Genomic DNA, 18883 nt, shown 5'->3' on the forward strand with positions numbered 1-18883 from the left:
GTTTCGAATGTTCTTGTATTAATATAAATGGTGGTTGAGATTGTTTCCTAGATAAAAGGTCTTGACATCCGCCACATCCAATCTTCCCACCCACTCCGAAGGTTGCGGAGCAGCAATCGACAGGCGACGGTCGGACACGGCTATCGGGCAGCCAACGTCTTGCTGATAATCGTTTCCAAGCTTCGACGATGTAAAGCGGGCGCGCGTTCTGACATGAAGTCGACCTAAACTAGTCTGATCTTGCCAATGATTGGCGCACCCCACGATTGCAACATTGTCGAAGCAGCGGCGTGGCCCCAGTTCCGTCGGAAGTCATCCGAACAGCCGCCCGAGACTACTTCAAGCGAACTCCGCTGCCAGCCGATAGCGACTCGGGTTTGAATATGTGTAATCTCGAACCATCGCCAACGTTCCATGATCTGCGATGCAAAAAGAAATCGGGCATATCAGATTTCTCCTGCCAGATAGAATTAGACAAAGATCTCGTATGATGTAGTCATTGAGTACATGTCCCAACAAACCCCGAGTGGACAGGACCGTGCCGGGTGGCGAGAGGTCCTGCCTGACACTTATCATGCTTTTGTTTTTCATTATCTCAAGATATTGCTTGATTACTGGGTGTTACTACATCTGAGCAGCTTCATGACACTCATGGTTCAAACATAGTGAGCTTTGCACAAAGCGTGTTTGAATCAATGCACGGCATGATTGCTGCAATGTAAGGCCAAATGCCCCCAGCCTCCGCCTATGCAGCAACAGAAAATGAAAATGTATCAGGGGCAGATTGGTAAGTAGATTGGTCAAACCAGGCGTAAATCAGTTGACCCGTTCGGACTCCTTTCAGTATAGTCGCAGTGCCGCCGGCGCCGTTCCGGGCTTTGCAAGGCGGGAGGCCGCCGAAGAGCTGCAATCCGAACCTAAAATGCCCCGCTCTACAATATGCCCGCCCGGACAATAGTGCTAATAAAGAACGGTAACGTTGGGATTGGAGCTAGCATTTCAAGAAAGGACTCTTCAGGTTTCAGAATAAGCAACACCATGCTACAGGCAGCAACATTACAACAAGATTTGATATTAAGCGTAAACAAAGATGCCTTTTTGTTGAATATTCATATTGGTTATTAAGGTAGGGAGGGCATCTAGGGTTCAAGCCTCATGCTTGGCGGTTCAAACAGTCATTCGGCGAACCAGATTGGGCGAATCAAAGGACTATGTTCTATAGCTTTTAACTAAAATTCTGCCTACGAGGCAACCAGGCAGACTCACCAGTCGCTTGGCATGTTTAATCGAAATATCCAGGAATGCATAACCAATTAGGCAACGACCTCTCTTTATTCAATTATGCCCGCCTACCTGCTTGCTTTCACGACTTCTTAAGGATGAGTCTTGATGTTTCTTCAACAGAGTATATTTCTTGCCAATCTCTACAACACCATTGAATCATCTCATAAACCACCCGCTGAAGTCATCCTTCATCCAATCTATTTACTAAATACTTTTCGGTCATCTATCTACACTCACTAGATCAAAAGCAAACATTAGAAACAGCAACATGGCTCGCAGAGGAGTCTGCGGTTTCATCGGGGTTGACCCAGTGTCGCATTGGACAAAAAACATCCCATTGGCACGAATGGACGCTCATACTACCATCCTGGCATCAGCGTCAAGGACGACACTCACACAAACTTTTTTCAACAGAATGGGCGACTTGCCCGAGCTCCGCTACAGTTTTCCATTGTACGATGGAGTCAGCGTTGTCGGATTCACCTGCACCATCGGAGATCGTGTAATCACTGGCATTGTCAAGGAGAAGGAGGAAGCACGCCAAGTCTACAAGGACGCCGTTGCTCGCGGCGAAACAGCAGGACTACTGGACCAGGTTGCCGAAGCATCAGACTGTTTTACCACGACCATTGGCAACATCCCCAACGATGCAGAAATCAAGGTCAAGATTGTGTATGTTGGGGAGCTAAAACATGACGCCCAGATTGACGGCATCCGCTTTACCATTCCAACGATCATTGCCCCGAGATACGGCGGTTACCCAGGAGGATTGGTAGATAAACAGTCCCTCACAAATGGCAGCATCAGCATCACTGTAGATGCCGAGGCACCAGCAGGATCTCACATTACTTCTATCCAGTCACCTTCCCATCAACTTGCCGTGACAATGGGCCGATTATCAACTACCCCTGATGCAGAGCCCTCTTTCCAAAGAGCCTCCGCAACCTTGTCCCTCGGCACAGCTCAGATGATGGATGACTTTATTTTGCAAGTCAAGACAACAAACGCAGGAGAACCTGTGGCGGTCCTCGAAGAACATCCCACCATTCCTAATCAGCGCGCCTTGATGGTCACACTTGTGCCGAAATTCGAACTTCCTTTGGAGAGACCCGAGATCGTCTTCATGTGCGACCGAAGCGGCAGCATGGGTGGTAAAGAGGAGGATCTTCGAACTGCCCTCCGCATCTTTGTAAAGTCGCTGCGCACGGGCATGAAGTTCAACATTTGCAGTTTTGGCAATAACCACACTTTCTTATGGGAGCGATCGCAGCCTTACAACCAATCCACGGTCGACGAGGCCATGAAACACATTGACACGATAGAGGCCAACTATGGCGGCACTGAAATGTACGAAGCCGTCAAGGACATCTTCGGCCGCCGATACCGGGACACAAACCTCGAGGTGTTTCTCATCACCGACGGCCAGATCTGGAATCAGCAGCAACTGTTACAACTGATCAACCAACATGTGTCCGAGAGCGACGGGGCGATCCGTCTGTTCAGTCTTGGCATTGGCTCTGGCGCCAGCCACTCCCTTATCGAAGGTGTCGCTCGCGCCGGGCAGGGCTTCTCTCAGTCCGTCGCCGACCGTGAGCAAATGGGATCGAAAGTCGTCCGAATGCTCAAGGGCGCACTCTTTCCTCACGTCAAAGACTACTCCTTGGAGCTCAAGGGAACCTCCAGCAGTTCAGCTGACGATGACTTTGAGATGATTGAGAAAGCATCTAATGTTTCGGGCACGGAAGATTTGGCAGATTCGCCAGCAACAATCACAGATGAACCTATCCCGCAGACACGGTCGCTATTCGACCCCTCGGTTGGCACTGGTACAGAGATTCAAGACACCGAGTTCGCAACCGAGCCTTCACGTCTCCCTGATATTGAGATTCCACAGCTGCTCCAGGCACCATCCAATATCCCACCGTTGTTCCCTTTCAGCCGTACAAGTGTCTACCTTCTCCTATCTTCTGATACGCCCACTCCGGGCTCTGTGATCCTGCGCGGCTCTTCGTCGCATGGACCTCTCGTACTCGAGATCCCCATCACGGTACCAAAGGACAAGGGTGAGACTATTCATCAACTCGCGGCCAAAAAGGCAGTCGGTGAGCTTGAGGAAGGCAGAGGTTGGATCTACAATGCCAAGGAAAAGGGTCCAGAAGGTCAGCTCTTGAAACAAAAATATGATAGCGTCTTCCAAGACATGGTCAAGCGCGAGGCTGTTCGCCTGGGCGTCCAGTATCAAGTTGGGGGCAAGTGGTGCTCTTTTGTCGCTACCGAAGCAAATGGCAAAGAGGCGACAGAGCAGCGCGCACCGTCCTCGGCACCGAAGAGCCTGCAGCAATCTCCGGGCCAAATGATGCAAGCAATGCAGAGGCAGCAGAGTCCTGGTAGTCGGCCACTTGGGCAATCCCCGGCAACGTTGATGATGCAGCGGGCAACTGGGGCGTTCGGGGCCGGGCCGTCGCAGCGGTCGTCAATGCTACAAGGCTTGGAACAGTCGAGGGCTTCGCCGAAAGCGAAGATGAAGCGAGCACGAATGGGGCCACAGCAAACCATGCTCGCCGGCCAGGTTCAGCAAACTCAGGCCCAATTTGGTGCAGCCATGCCAATGAGCCCTGTCGGTTCTGCATTATTCGGCTCCGCTTCTGCCGCCTCCTATTCCTCGGCTGCACCCACCACCGACACTCGTTCCAGTGATGGGCTGCAAAACTTCGACTTTGACTCCTTCCTTCACCAACCAGCCGAGGTGGAGGAAGAAGCCGAAGAAGACGAAGAGGTCGTAGCAAAGAAGGCAATGCTGCTCCTTGGAGGATCTCCGACTTCTTCCTTCTCTTCGGCTGGTCCGTGGGGGAAACCGGCTTCCCCGATACCTGTCCCATGGGTACCGTCCGCCGACCCGATTCAGGATCTAGCCATTCTCCAAAACTTTGAAGGATACTGGACATGGGACGAGAAGCTGTCTGCCATAATGGGCACCACCGAGCAGGAAATCAAAGGCTGGATCGACGCATCCCTGGCGGCCAAGCTGAGTTCCAGAGACGCCACCGCCACGGTTTGTGTCATTGCTTGGCTGCGCAAGATGAAGGCGGATGAAAAGGATACTTGGGAGCTGATTGTGGAAAAGGCCCTGGACTGGATCAAGAGTGAGTTTGGCGAGACGTCTGGACAGGAAATTATTGCCTGTATCCCCGTCATGGAAAAGGCTTTCTACAAGGCCCCGTGATTACATGCGGGCAATCTGATGACACGGAAATTGGGACTGGGACACTCATTGCAATTCATTCAGAAAAAGGAAATTATGGACATTTAATTTGAGGTAATTCGGCAATGGGGATAATTTCTGATTGGAGTTTGGGCAATGCTAGGTATCGATATGACATCCAATGATGAATAATTCTTATGAAGTGTCCGCTAGGCTTGGCGGCCGGTCTTCGATTTTCGTGCCCCAGCCTGACTCGCTGCTGCCAAGAGTAATCTCCAAAGTCCATCCTTGAGTAAACAACTCATGGCCAATCCAATTCCTGGTCCAGGCCTCGCCATTGACGGTCACGTTTTGGATATAGATATTTTCGTATGACGGATCGAACCCAACAGTCTTGATCGTGGCCGTGTTTCCAGTGAGACCGTTTTTGATGCTAACCTCCTCAAAGAACGGAGCCGAGATGAGATAGACGTTCTGACCGGCAATGGGGAAGAGTCCGAGCAGGCCAAAGGCAACAAAAGCTCCCATGGAACCGCTGTCATCATTGCCAGGCAGGCCTCCATTTGTGTTATTGAACGCAGATGGGATATAGGTATGCAGACGCTTGGTGGAGAGAGCGGGTCGGCCGGCGTAGTGATACAAATAGACGGTACTGAATACAGGCTCATTCGAGATATCAGCCAGACCAGACGTGTGAAAGTAGTCCAATCTTGAGATGAAAGACTCATCGCCACCCATGAAATTAATCAGTGAGGAGATTTGCTGAGGAACAAGGCTGTTACAGAATTAGTTTATGACCCATAGATAGAACGTATACAACTTACAATTGATACTGCCAGATACTTGCCTCAAAGGTCTCTGATGGATTGGTGGTGAGCGAACAGAAACCTGCCAAAGCTGAGCAAGCAATAGGATCTTGATAGCCCCAGGTGCCGTTCATGTATTTTGGCTGGAAGAAGCCAGTGAAGCCCGAGTCGTTTCCCCTAATTATCGACGTTTGATCTTCTCTCCATAGATTCTTCCAGTTGGTGCTTCTCTGAATATATTTGTCGTATAAATCAGTCTTGCCAAGGCCTTCCGCTAGTGTCGCCAGACAGTAGTCGTTGTACGCATACTCTAATGTTCTGGAGATGCTCCTAGAGTTGGTACCAAAACCGATGGGGTCGTAATCAAGATAGGGAATGTAGTTGAGGCTCTTCCAGCTTTGTAGTCCACCTCGTCCGTGATACGACCATTCCAGGGGCTCTACCTCGGCGTCTTGGACAATGGCCTCGAGAGCATGATTCCAGTCAATGCCAGTCAAGTTCTTGACCCACGCGTCGACAAGCACTACATCAGCATTGGATCCGCCTTGTGTCCAGCCGTCACAAAGACTCATGTGACAATCCGGGAGCCAGCCCTCATTTTGATAGATATCGATCAAGTTGTTGACCATTTGACCCTGCGCCACAGGGTCAACAATGGTGAGTAGTGGATGCTGAACACGAAAGGCATCCCATAGACAGTAGTAAGAGTCGAAGTACGGCACATCAGAGTCCCATTTAGGGTTCTCACCCGTGTAGTTCTGGGGGTTGATCATTGACCGATACACACCGCTCCAAAAGTTGGTCTGCAGGTCTGTACTAGCACCGCCGGGGGTGACTGTGATTGGGCTCAATTGACTTCGCCATGCATCTTGAGTTTCCGTAACAAGACGATCAAAGTCGTTCAATGGATCTGGAATCTCGGTCTCTGCACGATTGCAGGCTTGTTCCGTGCTGATGAAGCTGATTCCCATGCGCGCAGTGAGGGTGCTGTTGGCGGGATTATTGAATCGAACCCAGCCGCCAGCCTCGATGTAAAATAGGTTGAAGCCTCGGGTGACGTACAAGTCTTTGGGCTCCGTTCCGGCACGATTATTGACCCAGACTCCATTGTCAAAAACGTCGGCGCCATAAAAGTCTACACAAAAGTGCATGACATAGGACCCTGCGCCAAAACTGGGGAGAAAAGTGCCATTGCCTCGCATCTGTCCGGTCGTGGCATCGACGCTGACTGAGGCATTCTGTCGGCTCTGCCACAAATCCGACAGATCCAAAAGTACGAGCGAGTGCTGTGTACTATTGCTGGCCGGGAACTGAAAGTGATAAAGAGCAGCATGGTCACTCGACGTCATCTCGGTCTTGATACCATTGGTGAGCTCCACGGAAAAGTGGCCAGGGCTCGCAACGACACTGCTTGCCACATACGGCGTGGCTCGGTCGCCCAGTCTGAACTGGCAAGCATCGACCTCGTCACTAGGGCATAGTTGCGGGAACAGGGCAAAGTTTCCCAGACTCGGATTGCCTCCTGTACCCGAGTCGTGGACCGAGCTGAAGCCGGTGATGTTGGACCCATCTGTGGAAAAGCCGCCGGTATTTGCACCATCCACGTTCTAATGTCCCGCGCCATGTCAGTGGCACATTTTTACTCGAGCTTTTCCCAGGGGAAAGAAGATAAAGACAACAGAAATACTTACAGCTACCGGCTTCGCCAATCCATATGGTCTGGTGGCTCCAGCAAAGACATTGCCTCCGTTTGTGCTGCCAATCAATGGATTGATATACTGTAAAACGTCAAAGTCCGAGTCGGCGGCAGCCCTGGCAAACCAGTAAAAGCATAATAAGAGGATCCAGGTGAGGGAAGTCGGTGGAGAACCCCGGATTCTAGCAGCCGGCAGCTCCATCATTGGCGGGCAGCTTCTTCACTCCAATGCAAACCGCCCAGACATGCGATGCCAGATTATGGAGATATGTGCGTAGAATGTACGGAAATGTTGCAAGAATGCGGCGTTGCAGAAAAGAGATACAAAGCCTATTATTTATTGTTCATCATCGAGAGTTACCTCTGTTACCAGCGAGTCGCTCACCGCAAGGTTGCATGACCTGCCGATTCCAGACCAAACAGATGCACGACTCGACCTGCAGCGGTTGTTTTTGTTCGCTGCTCGCTCGACTCGATGGTTGTAGTTCCTCGTAGCATGATGTAATGCCGTCACCCGACCAAGGCTCTGCCCCCGCATACCAGCATGCAATGCTACCTTGGGATGATCCGAGCACTGCGACGGGAATAATTCATCATGTATCAATTGATGGAGGCAGTCGGTATGATCATCTTCAATAAGTGTAAAACGCAAAAGTAGTAAATGGTTTAGAGTATATAAATAAGGTGTTGTTTTGGCTTGTTTGGTCCTTAAAACTCGGCTTTCATCAGGGCAGAATGCAGTGCCAGAGCATCCTTCATCCATTAGATGAAATGTACATTTGAAAGTGCAAAAGACTCTCTATCGCATAAGAACAATAGTTTGGGCGCTCTGGCAATAAGTAACACTGAAGCTTCAGGTTGTGAAAATCCCTTGGTGCGTTCTTATAACGCTAATCAACGTATTACAGCACTATGCTACTAGATTTAGCCGCTGCTAATCACTGCCATGCAGCCATTGCGCTCTTGTTCTGGGCTTCGGCCCCACGGAAGGGTGTGCGTGTGTGTGGCACGACGTCCTTATAACGCGCCGGATTCATTATCGCTATGGTATAAGTAAGCCAGATTTTTTTTATTGCTGGAAGAGCTAGTGTATATTTGCAGATAGAGAAAGGAGAAGAGAGAGTCAATCAAGAACATAGAACTTGTATCATCAGGATCAGATTCCCAGGGGAGTGCCTCCTTTATGATCAATAGCGCTGAGATATTCAACCTCGGAGTCGATTAATAATTTCTACTCATATTATATGTTGGAGCGAAATTATTCTGACTCGATAACAGTCCATGTGCGACCGCTGTACTCAAAAGTAGTCCCCTTGGCCTTGTTCCAGTTATCCAGCACATGCTCACACGGGATCTGAGTACTCTTATTGACATTCTTACTCATATACCATCCGCGGTCCTGGCGCCATTCCCACCTCTCTGCAGTGATAGCATCGCCATCCCGCAAAAGCCCTTGGCAGTACTTGCCCAGCTTGACCACGCGACCACGCTGAGCTGCGCCGTCATTGCCTTGGTAATCAAGAACCACGATATGGCTACCGGTATCGCTGGGGACAGCTTTGGGCTCCTCATCATTCCATATTTCCTCATAGTCAGTCTGGAGACCCGTTTCCGGGTTCATCATGGTACCTTCTTCAAGGACCCGATTCCCGTCAAGTGGCGACATGTATCCTTCATCCGTCGCATTTTCCACATCCAATGTTCGGGAGTCGATCCAGTGTACCCATTGTGAACGTGTCGCATCGGGCCCTCTTTCTGGAATTGCGACGCTTGAAGACGTGCCTGCCATGGCCCAGTCAAGGCGCTCCAGCGGGACTTTATTTAAAACATGTAAGTACAATCACGTGTATCGATCAAGTCTGGACACGAAGCGCTTCGCAAGAAATCTCACCTTCATCTTTGGATTCAGCCTTCTCAGGATTAAAAATTCTTAAATCGACAAAGCGCTTCTCTGGAGAAGTGAGCACAATTGTCGTAGTAGCTTCGGTGGCTTCTTCCGGGAGCCAACGAATTGACTCGCGAATGGATATGCTAGCCATTCTGTAGTAGTTTCCAGCTGTACTGACAGATTCCAGAGGAGAAAACTTAGTAAAATATGTTAATGGAAGAGATGTAAGATGTATTGGTGCTAAAAAGAAGTGTGTTGGCCACGAGCAATCAATAGAGCTCGGGTCCGCGATCTCGGGTTGGGGAAAGGATTAGTCTGCTGGGAACCGGTAAGACCAGGCAGTACTGGGTGGGCACAAAGAGTAGATAGCTGTCAGGCTCGGAAATAGTACGCGTTATATCAAGAAGTTCCGACGCTGAATAGAACCGATAAGAAACGTGTCCACAGATGTATTTGAAATCGAATTGACCACTGCCGATATCTTTATCGTGAAGAGAGTCACTGCCATTCCCCCACATTTGAGATATCTACGGAACTCAATGGCACTAACAGGCGAGCTCTTAGGCGGTCCACTTCCAGCGATAGAATCTCCAGATTGATGCCCAAAGCGGAAGTAGCTTGGAGAATTGATCGCTCCAGATCTTAACCCAAACAGGCATTAATTTGGAGAAGATATAGGAATCCATTTCACCAGATATGAAAGTGCGCCGTGAAAAACAAAGACATATATAGTCAGAAAAGGAAGCATGCTTTGAAACACTTTTCGTATGGAATCTCGCATATCTCTTACTGGGGCATATTTTTCAACATGCTTTCTTTCAATGTGCTCGGGTGCGCTCTCATACTATGTGTCGTCGTCTTCTCCTGGAGGCGGTTCACCTCGCCATTATGGGTTGTCCCAGGCCCATTCTTGTCTCGATTCACATCAGTCCCTCTACGCTGGCATGATTTCCGAGCAAATCGAACACCATATATACACAAGCTGCATCTCACTTATGGGCCTGCAGTGCTGATTGCTCCCAATGAAGTGTCATTCACGTCCTTTGAAGCCGTCAAGGAGATTTACGGATCATCGGGTAGCGGATACGAGAAATCCAACTTTTACAATCTTTTCACCGTTTTTGGCCGAAGGTTCGTGGGTCAAGAGCCTTGGTGCGGCCTCTTTAACTAATACTAATTAGAACCATGTTCTCGACACTCGACAAGACAAGCGCAAGTGCTTTTACTCATTGGGTTTTTGCTTTTAGTATTTCACTAACACGGTAAACTCATTAGCATGCGAAAAGGAAACGACTTCTTGCAGATAAGTATGCAAACAGCAATGTTATGAAGCCAGCTTCTTTGAGCGGAATTCAAAATCTGGTCACAGAGTTTGCTCGGCAGTGCGAGGATGGTGCAACGAGTGTGGACATTTATGTAAGATCCACGATATGCCTCCATCGACTCGGAAAATATTTATATGGTAATCGCAGGTAAAACTTCATGCATTCGCGTGTGATGGTGTTACACATCACTTGTTTCATCCTTACGGCACAGATTGCCTACGGAGTCGGACAGACCAAGAAATAATGCACCAAGTCAACACTGACGACAGTCTTCAAAGCAAGTAAACATCCTGTTCTCTACGAGGTGACTGAAACTGATCAGATTAAAGGCCGCCTTCTCATCTTGCATGCTCCGACCATCTACCGATATGCATCCAAGATCATTAACCTGTTCTTTGAAGCCCGCGCCACGCCTTTGGCTGATGCGTTTGTCCTTCAGAGATCCAGGTACCCCGACACGGCAGAGTTCACTCTCTTGAGTCGACTTCGCGAAAAGCTTGGTGACCAATTGACCGAAATCGATGTCAGCGCGGAGTGTCTTGATCACATGGTCGCAGGTATCGACACTACGGGCGATGTATTATGCTTCCTCATGTGGGAGCTTTCTCAACCTCGATCAGAGCACCATCAGGCTCGGCTAAGGGAGGAACTACTACGAAACCCTACTGAAGCATTTGATAAGCTTCCATATCTCGATTCTGTGGTGCAAGAAGGGCTCAGATGTTTTCCGGCAATCCCAATGTCTTTGCCTCGCGTCGTACCCGACGGCGGACGCGTGATTGACAATGTTCAAGTTCCTGGGGGCACCATTGTCAGCTGCCAGGCGCACTCTGTGCAACGACACAACGAACACGTTTTCCCCGACCCGGATCGCTTCGATCCCGGCAGATGGATGTCATCCAAGGGAGCTGATGAAAGAAAGAGGCACATTTTTGCTTTCTCTTACGGCGGACGCGGGTGTGTCGGCAAACAGTGAGTACTTGATCTTCCCAGTAACTTAACCAGTTGGTACCTCATAGAACTAAACAAGAATCCCCAGTCTTGCTGTCGCAGAGATGAAGCTTCTCTTGCGAGAGGTCTACTCTCGCCTGCAAAGTATACCAGATCCCACTATGAGCGATGATTCAATGAGGTCTCATGATCAAATCATCTCGGCACGGCCCTACGGGCAAAAGTGTCTATTGCACTTCATGCGTGCTTCGGAAAGCAATTGTCCATAACCAATTGTTTGGACGGACCATGAAATCTGTAGCATTATCCATCCATGAACAAATTCGGTCAACCTTGAACATCCTGACGTTGAGTGCGTACTTCCGGTTTGCAAACTAAGTGTTCATCGTATCAGACACGAGTATCTTCGATCATAAAGATCAAGACTTGATATGAACCTTGTCATCATGCTATTGTAGCCTAGCACAGTGACTTGTCTACTTACAACGTGCAAGTACTAGCTCATATATCAAAACTTCGTATCTGTATGCGTGAGCCAAGTCACTAGCTACGTCTTTCTCTTCAAATAAAAATACAATATTCTATGTTCAGAATATAAAATCGTGTATATCAATAGAAAGGAATTGCGGAACGAGCGTCTCACAAGATGACTTGGAATGATACGGTGCATAATACTAGATTTTGTCTCGTCATTAGATACTCTGATTCAGTATTTATCGTTTTAAAAGCTCTTCCGTTGGTGCTCTAGCGCATCTTCCGCGTTAACCGGCGTATCTCAGCGTTTCCCCGCCTGGCTCCATTTTGCTCAAAATAATGATCCTCCGACAACAGGGCCAAGTCACGTCCCAATGAAAGGTATGTCTTGGTCTTCATCGACATCTTCATCTTTGTAATTAATCTGAGTAGGTTGTTATACGTGTGAGCGGCGCCGTATCCAGTGTGATCGTGCATCACCGAGCTGCCACAAGTGCTTAAAGAAAGGACTGAATTGCCCAGGATATGGCCGGCGCTTGAAATGGGCGGGAGGTGCAGCTTTACGTGGGCGCATGGCTGAATCGAATGTTGCCAAAGAGTCCAGTGTCTTCAGGAACCCAGGCAGCCCAGCATTGGACATCTTTCCCAACGTGCGGAACTCCTTCTACAACTCGATTGACAAGAAGACGCTAGATAAGCTGGTGGTTCATTGGGAGAACAACATAGCGAGCAGGATGGTCTGGGTCGATTCTGATAAGAATCCCTACCGCATGTTTGTGGCGCCTTTGGCCTACACGGTACCCGTCGTAGGCTTGGCCATGGCCGCAGTCTCGTCTCAGCACGCATCGTCGCCTGCTGGGTATGAAGAGCTATCTCGCAAGGCGCGTGATGAGGCCATCGATATGATATCGGCTTACGTCAAGAATATCACCAGCCACGTCCTGGCGGGCCATGATGTGGGGATGCAGTTGAACGAACAATCAGTCGAACGAATGCTGGCGGCCATGCTGTTGCTGTCGTGCTACGAGATGACGGATAGCGGGAGCTCGGCAGCAGACTTTCATAGACGGGCTGCGAGGTCTCTTGTCAACACGTTCGAGACGACTAGGCACAAAAGAAGTGCTCTTTTCGAGTTCCTCCGAAATCAACTATCCATTCACGACGTAATGGCCTGCACTACATCTTTCCAACGATCGACCATGAAAGATGTCATTCTTCCCAGCCCGAAAGACCAGTCTGTTCTGTTCTCGTCTTTTCTAACATATCTGTATGATGTCACGTTACTTTCAAGTGAACTCCCATCTTCAAGGGCGCGGTCGGTGCGTCTTGGGCTATCACTACGTCACATACAGACACAGTTCGAGGTGGCCAGGGGAGAAACTCTGATGGCTTGTGGGCGCCTCATGATTGAGCCAGCAAGTCGACGCCGAGATTTTATTTGCGTCGTGAATATCATGCATTACGCCGCCATGCTCTACGCGGCGCGATGCTTGGACCTGGGGTCGCCCCAGATCTGCTCTGGGTATCTGGATTCATTGTTTGACCAGATTGCCGCCATGTCGGTTGCCAAGGACTGGCTGCACTGTATCGCGTGGGCGGTTTTCGTCGCCGGGACCGAATGTCACGGAGACGGTCGTCGGCAAGCTATCATAGCAGAACTGTATGACCAACTATGCGAGAATATGCGATTCAGGAATTTTCACGATGCGATGCATTTCTTGCGCGATTTTTGGAATGGAACAGATGCAGACTGGCGATGGCTGGCTCGAGACTGGGAGTCGAGTGGCCATGGTGTCTTGTTGTCATAGAGAGAGAGCAATAACGGCAGCCAAAGAAATACATGATGCCATTATAAGACCAGCCTTCTGGTATCCTGCCAAACAATTATTGCCGTTGCTCTGTATAATCTGAAGGCCACAGCTGGACTAATTTCACAACTGGATGGAGCAAAATATCAATTTCAAATTTCAATGAGCTTCAAGTACACATCTAATTGGATTCCAAAGTCGACTCTTGTAAAGTTCAAGCTACAAAGCAGAATGCGGCAAGTCAGTATAAATTGATAAATCCCGGCGCTACCCCCACTGGAAATTAGGTCGCAGTTAATCGCTGCTGACTGCCCACAGGGGATCTTGGTCACCTGACCCCGCGGAGGTTTGGTGTTAAACAGCGCCCGCCTACTGGGTGTTTCGCCACTCCACCAGGACTCATACAAGCTGCAGCTTAATGTTTCATCTACCGTTCCGTGTACGCGAAACATTCACTCATTCAATTATCATCAAATATCACTATTCAATACATCAATCAAAATCAGTCAGCGATTAATCAGTTGTCGTTCCCAGAACGATTGCACCGACGTCTGTCAATTCTGCTGAACCTTTACCCATCAGCCGCGTCAATCGCAAGACTGCGCAAGACTGCGCAAGCTTGGCAAGATGGGTGCCGAAAGTCAAACAGCGTCTGGCGCAAAGCCAAGCTCATCGAGCTCCTCTGCCGCTGCCAAAAAGCGGAAGCTATCTGCAAGTTATGACCAGGACTCGTCAGCCCCTGCCAGTCATGAGATGGAGTCACCCAAGAAGGCGCGCAAGAAGAAGGACCCGAATGAGGAGAAGCGACTGCGCAAGTTTCGTGATCATGCGCCCCAGAAATTCAACGATGTCTACCAGCGCGCCACCTCCCAGCGCTTCTATGTCCTGAGCAGATCTCGGGCCTGGACAGGACAGTGTCCGGAGGAGATTGTCGAGCTCGCCGGTTCCACTGGGAATATCTATAGCGTTCACATCGCTCGTCAACCCACTTGCACTTGCCCGCACCACAAGGCCGGTCATCAATGCAAACACATTCTTTACGTCTTATCCCGCGTTCTCCGCGCCAGATTTGACCTGGTCTACCAACTGGCATTGTTGTCGACTGAATTGGACGAGATCTTCATCCATGCGCCGCCTATTGAAGTTGGCGAAGACGCAGAGAAACCCAAGGAAGACAAGAACCGCAAGCCGGTCGAGGGCGACTGCCCCATCTGTTTCATGCCATTCGAAGAAGCAGAGGCAACCGTGTATTGTCGTGCGCAATGTGGCCAGAACATCCACAAGGAGTGTTTCGAGATGTGGGCAACTACCAAGCGTCAAAATGGAGGCGCTCGCGACGATCGTGTCACTTGTCCAATGTGTCGAACGCCGTGGCAAGGCGATGATGACATGATCAAGAAGATCAATATCCCCAAGACTGCCGGAAGAGAAGGCTATGTCAACATTGCTGATCAGCTCGGCATCAGCAGAGTTCGAGGTAAGTCAGATAGAATATGGGAGACCCTTCAAAGTGCGTAGGCTAACGGACAATAGACACGAGCACGTACTTCTCGGATCCGAGTCGCAGCGGATATTACGGAAGCAGCTGGCGTTGAACTTCATCCACCGCATGCAACGTGATGAAACACGAATCCACAATTCTGGGAGACCCGTCAAGCCGGATCGAGTAAACGTATGGACTATTCTGATATATTTTCCGCTACAACAGGAAATCCATACTTGAAGGCATCCTGAACAGACACACAATGCAAGGCACTGTGGTGTAGGCAATCAGGGTTTTGCCACCAATCATGCCGATTTTGAGCGAATGCCTTAGCGCGTCTGGCTGCAACGGTAATTCGAAGCCCCAGGGTCAACTGTCTGACTACAGACTGTGAGAACATGTCTCCTGCGACTATTATGTCACAGTGCCCCTTTAATTAGCAGCTTTACAAGGACATGCAGCAATGTTCGGTGGAAGCAGAGACTGACTTGGTTCTGCCTGGACATTAAAAATCTGTCAATAATTGTTGGTCTGATGAGTCTATGGCTCCTGGCTTAAGGAGCCCAAGTGCCAAATCGGTCCTGAACCAAACCATACCTCATAGGTGGGTATACTTCTTCATACGCATCGGTCTATGCACGTTTGTCAAAATCTCTCCAAAAGACACCACTTTCAAACAATCATCATCTGTAAAAAAGAAGAAGAAGAAATATTATGATAAAGAGAATTTTCCAAAACTATTCGAAGAAAAACATACATCTCACTTGATTTGCAATCTTGTTTGATTTACACTGCCAAATCCCTCATGTAAGCACCGTGCGCAGACTTCTGCTTGGATATGGAGAGACATCCTGGACTAGGTGTCTGCACCCCAGAAAACAATCACGGGGGGGATCCTAGCCCAGGCCACATCAACCCTGGCTTATCAAAGAGAGGCATATTGCAAATATGGGGTAGTGTTCGCTGCCACGTTTGCGGGGGGTCTTGTGACCAGTCAGGTGCTGTTCTAGACAGTAATATGATCGCTATCAATTTCCATCCCCAACAACCATGTCACCCCACCCCCCAACTTCCGACTCCAAATCCAGCATCTCGGAGGTATGGTGCCTATCACTCATCCATACCTATGAGCTTTGAACCATACTATGTATTGTTTCACGATTACGATATAATTCAAGGGCTGCATTAGCGAGACCTAAGCATTTTGCTTGTTCCTGCCAAGCCTCGAGAGCCTCATGCTTGGCGACACTATAACAGTGAATGGATGATCAAATGGTGTCAAGTCGATTGAGTAGCCGACAAAACAGCAACTTATAAACGTGGGAATCAATGAGGGTATCACGCACTGAAATGATTTTCAATGTATCATTCTTACCTGGCAAAATGTCGTGTCGTCGATGATATCAAGCAGGCTGTGGGTCGCCCAACTTTTACACATCTGGTCTACCTTAGCGCGTATACCTTGGTCGTAAATACTGATTCCATGACTAGAGTATTGTCTTGACGCAGTTCAATTATCATTGGAGGACATATAAGTTTCAGTCCCGACGACATGGGGCTGCGTATGCGTATTTTGCAAGTTATTTGATAGTCGTGACTCGTTAGCTAACACTGATGCGTATGGATGCAAACTACTCATTAGTCGCGACAGGGTCTTGGCATATACAGCTCATAATTGGAGGCTTATTGAATCCCGTCTATTAGTGGGGACCACGGAACCAATCCGAGCCCCAAGGGGCATGTTAAGGGGGCTCACAAACCCAAGTAGTGTTAAGTTGACGATGCTCTATTGTTTGGAAACCTGAGCCTTGGGAAAGGACTATATAAACACAGAAGTCTTGGCTGAGCATGGAGGAGAAATGATGGCGCAAGTCATCAAGTCTGATTCATCCATCTCCCTGGGCAAAAAAGATTACAGCTAGCATCATGAGATCATTCACCTTCTTCACTGCCTTGGCTTTTGTGGCCGGTGCCCTAGCCTCCCCGGTGGCAGGGCCAGAGATCACACCTGCTCCAGAGCCAGGCGTCGTCAAGAGGGCAACTAGTTGCACCTTTTCTGGCTCCAATGGCGCCTCTTCTGCCAGCAAGTCTCAGGCTTCGTGCTCCACGATTGTCCTGTCCAGCGTAGCAGTTCCTTCTGGCACTACGCTGGATCTTTCCAATCTCGAAGATGACACCACTGTAAGCTTCTCCACAGTGTAGTGCAACGAGGAGGATATTGGCACATCGCATGGTAGAATAACAGCTAACGCCAGTGTAGGTCATCTTTGAAGGAGAGACCACTTGGGGCTACGAGGAGTGGGATGGCCCGCTGCTCCAGATCAAGGGCAACAAGATTACCATTGAAGGCGCATCCGGTGCCTATCTCAACCCCGACGGAGCCAGATGGTGGGACGGCGAAGGCTCCAACGGCGGCAAGACCAAGCCCAAGTTCTTTTACGCCCATGATCTGACGGACTCGACCATTACAAACTTGCACATTCAGAACACGCCTGTCCAAGCCGTGTCCATCAATGGCTGTGATGGACTCACTGTTACAGACATGACCATTGTGAGGAAGACCCTAAGTCATGATACTTTGACACTGGGGAAGATAACTAATATTATGCAATTTATAGGACAACTCAGCTGGAGACACTGACGCACTTGGCCACAACACGGTATGCTTTGAATTGGTCTGGTTGGGTACCATTAACCTGACCAAGAAACAAGCCAATGTCCTTCAATAATGTCAGGTACAAGGTTCTGACCGCTATATAGGATGGTTTCGATATCGGTTCTTCAAGCTCAGTAACCATTACAGGTATGTATCCCGGTCTTTCATTACATGACAGAACACTGGCAAAATAGCATACTATCCAGTGGAGCAACAACACTATTGAAACCTTTTCCCATGTCGTTTGAGAAAGTGCTAACACCAAATACAGGTGCCAATGTTTACAACCAGTGAGTACTTCCCGTGACTGAGAAAAAGTTCATGAACTTGCTTGATTTTGTCCAAGCAAGAAAATTGAAGCGCCATTGATGGACTTTAATGCACAGCACATTTACTGATTACAATAAAAACAGGGATGATTGCGTGGCCGTCAACTCAGGAACGGTAAGTAAACCTTGAGCTATAATTTGGTGGCACAGCTCTGATATGGTCTACAGGATATTACCTTCAGTGGCGGAGTATGTTCTGGAGGACATGGACTGTCTATCGGATCCGTCGGTGGTCGTAGTGACAACGATGTGGACACAGTGACCTTTGTGAGTACCAAGATCTTCATATCCCCCTTCCCTACTGTTCTCTCTTCCGGGCTTCAAAACAACGGAGTGATACGCTACTCCTCCATAGCAGCGTGATGAATATAGGTTAACAAAATCGTGTGTCTCAGACAAACTCCGAGGTCAAGAACTCTGTCAACGGTAAGAAATTATTTGATCCCAGCGATATAGTATAAAAGCCACAATGCTAACTCATATAAATAGGTATCCGCATCAAGGCGTCATCGGGCGACACGGGAACCATCACCGGCGTGACCTACTCGGGCATTACGCTGCAGTCCATCTCCAAGTACGGCATCATCATCGAGCAAAACTATGACGGCGGCGACCTCGACGGCACCACCACGACCGGTATCCCCATCACCAACCTCAAGGTCGAGAATATTGCCGGCACCGATGCCGTGAGCTCCTCTGGCTACAATGTCGTCATCACTTGCGGTTCCGGCTCCTGCTCCAGCTGGACCTGGTCTGGTGTCGATGTCACTGGCGGCAAGGACTACGGTAGCTGCACCAATGTCCCAAGTGTTGCTTCTTGCTCGACTTGAGCGGAGTCGCTTTTTGCCTCGATGCCTCGAGAGGGCTCATGACATCCTTGAAGTGCGCAAGAAGAAACAATTTTGTTCTCTTCGTTGAAGGGGGCTAGGTCGAGAGGAGTGTTGGCCTTGTGATGAAGTGGCGGCCTTGCGGCTTTCCCGT

The 18883-nt window shown here is 49.3% G+C and overlaps 7 protein-coding genes across 7 annotated transcripts; 5 read left to right on the plus strand and 2 right to left on the minus strand.

Moving 5' to 3' along the window:
* Positions 1-1552: 1552 nt before the first annotated feature.
* On the plus strand, positions 1553-4507 carry PFICI_06679 (uncharacterized protein; the record flags this gene model as incomplete). The annotated part of the gene is made up of 1 exon (XM_007835260.1): positions 1553-4507. One exon carries the CDS (start codon positions 1553-1555, stop codon positions 4505-4507), a length of 2955 nt encoding a protein of 984 aa, XP_007833451.1.
* A 174-nt stretch (positions 4508-4681) lies between these two features.
* On the minus strand, positions 4682-7190 carry PFICI_06680 (uncharacterized protein; the record flags this gene model as incomplete). Its single annotated transcript, XM_007835261.1, has 3 exons — positions 4682-5261; positions 5311-6899; positions 6984-7190. The coding sequence occupies 3 exons, from the start codon at positions 7188-7190 to the stop codon at positions 4682-4684; spliced, it is 2376 nt and encodes a 791-aa protein (XP_007833452.1).
* A 1056-nt stretch (positions 7191-8246) lies between these two features.
* PFICI_06681 (uncharacterized protein) lies at positions 8247-9027 on the minus strand (the record flags this gene model as incomplete). Its single annotated transcript, XM_007835262.1, has 2 exons — positions 8247-8803; positions 8880-9027. The coding sequence occupies 2 exons, from the start codon at positions 9025-9027 to the stop codon at positions 8247-8249; spliced, it is 705 nt and encodes a 234-aa protein (XP_007833453.1).
* Positions 9028-9684: 657 nt separating this feature from the next.
* Positions 9685-11421, plus strand: PFICI_06682 (uncharacterized protein; the record flags this gene model as incomplete). Its single annotated transcript, XM_007835263.1, has 5 exons — positions 9685-10007; positions 10058-10122; positions 10180-10292; positions 10524-11173; positions 11241-11421. 5 exons carry the CDS (start codon positions 9685-9687, stop codon positions 11419-11421), a joined length of 1332 nt encoding a protein of 443 aa, XP_007833454.1.
* Positions 11422-12198: 777 nt separating this feature from the next.
* PFICI_06683 (uncharacterized protein) lies at positions 12199-13434 on the plus strand (the record flags this gene model as incomplete). The annotated part of the gene is made up of 1 exon (XM_007835264.1): positions 12199-13434. One exon carries the CDS (start codon positions 12199-12201, stop codon positions 13432-13434), a length of 1236 nt encoding a protein of 411 aa, XP_007833455.1.
* A 627-nt stretch (positions 13435-14061) lies between these two features.
* Positions 14062-15029, plus strand: PFICI_06684 (uncharacterized protein; the record flags this gene model as incomplete). Its single annotated transcript, XM_007835265.1, has 2 exons — positions 14062-14911; positions 14968-15029. The coding sequence occupies 2 exons, from the start codon at positions 14062-14064 to the stop codon at positions 15027-15029; spliced, it is 912 nt and encodes a 303-aa protein (XP_007833456.1).
* Positions 15030-16843: 1814 nt separating this feature from the next.
* PFICI_06685 (Endopolygalacturonase) lies at positions 16844-18732 on the plus strand (the record flags this gene model as incomplete). Its single annotated transcript, XM_007835266.1, has 9 exons — positions 16844-17098; positions 17178-17468; positions 17536-17577; positions 17678-17720; positions 17845-17863; positions 17987-18017; positions 18071-18169; positions 18298-18328; positions 18392-18732. The coding sequence occupies 9 exons, from the start codon at positions 16844-16846 to the stop codon at positions 18730-18732; spliced, it is 1152 nt and encodes a 383-aa protein (XP_007833457.1).
* Positions 18733-18883: the final 151 nt, after the last annotated feature.

This window comes from Pestalotiopsis fici (assembly GCF_000516985.1).
Source record: "Pestalotiopsis fici W106-1 unplaced genomic scaffold PFICI_Scf_4, whole genome shotgun sequence".
Classification (NCBI taxonomy): Eukaryota; Fungi; Ascomycota; class Sordariomycetes; order Amphisphaeriales; family Sporocadaceae; genus Pestalotiopsis; species Pestalotiopsis fici.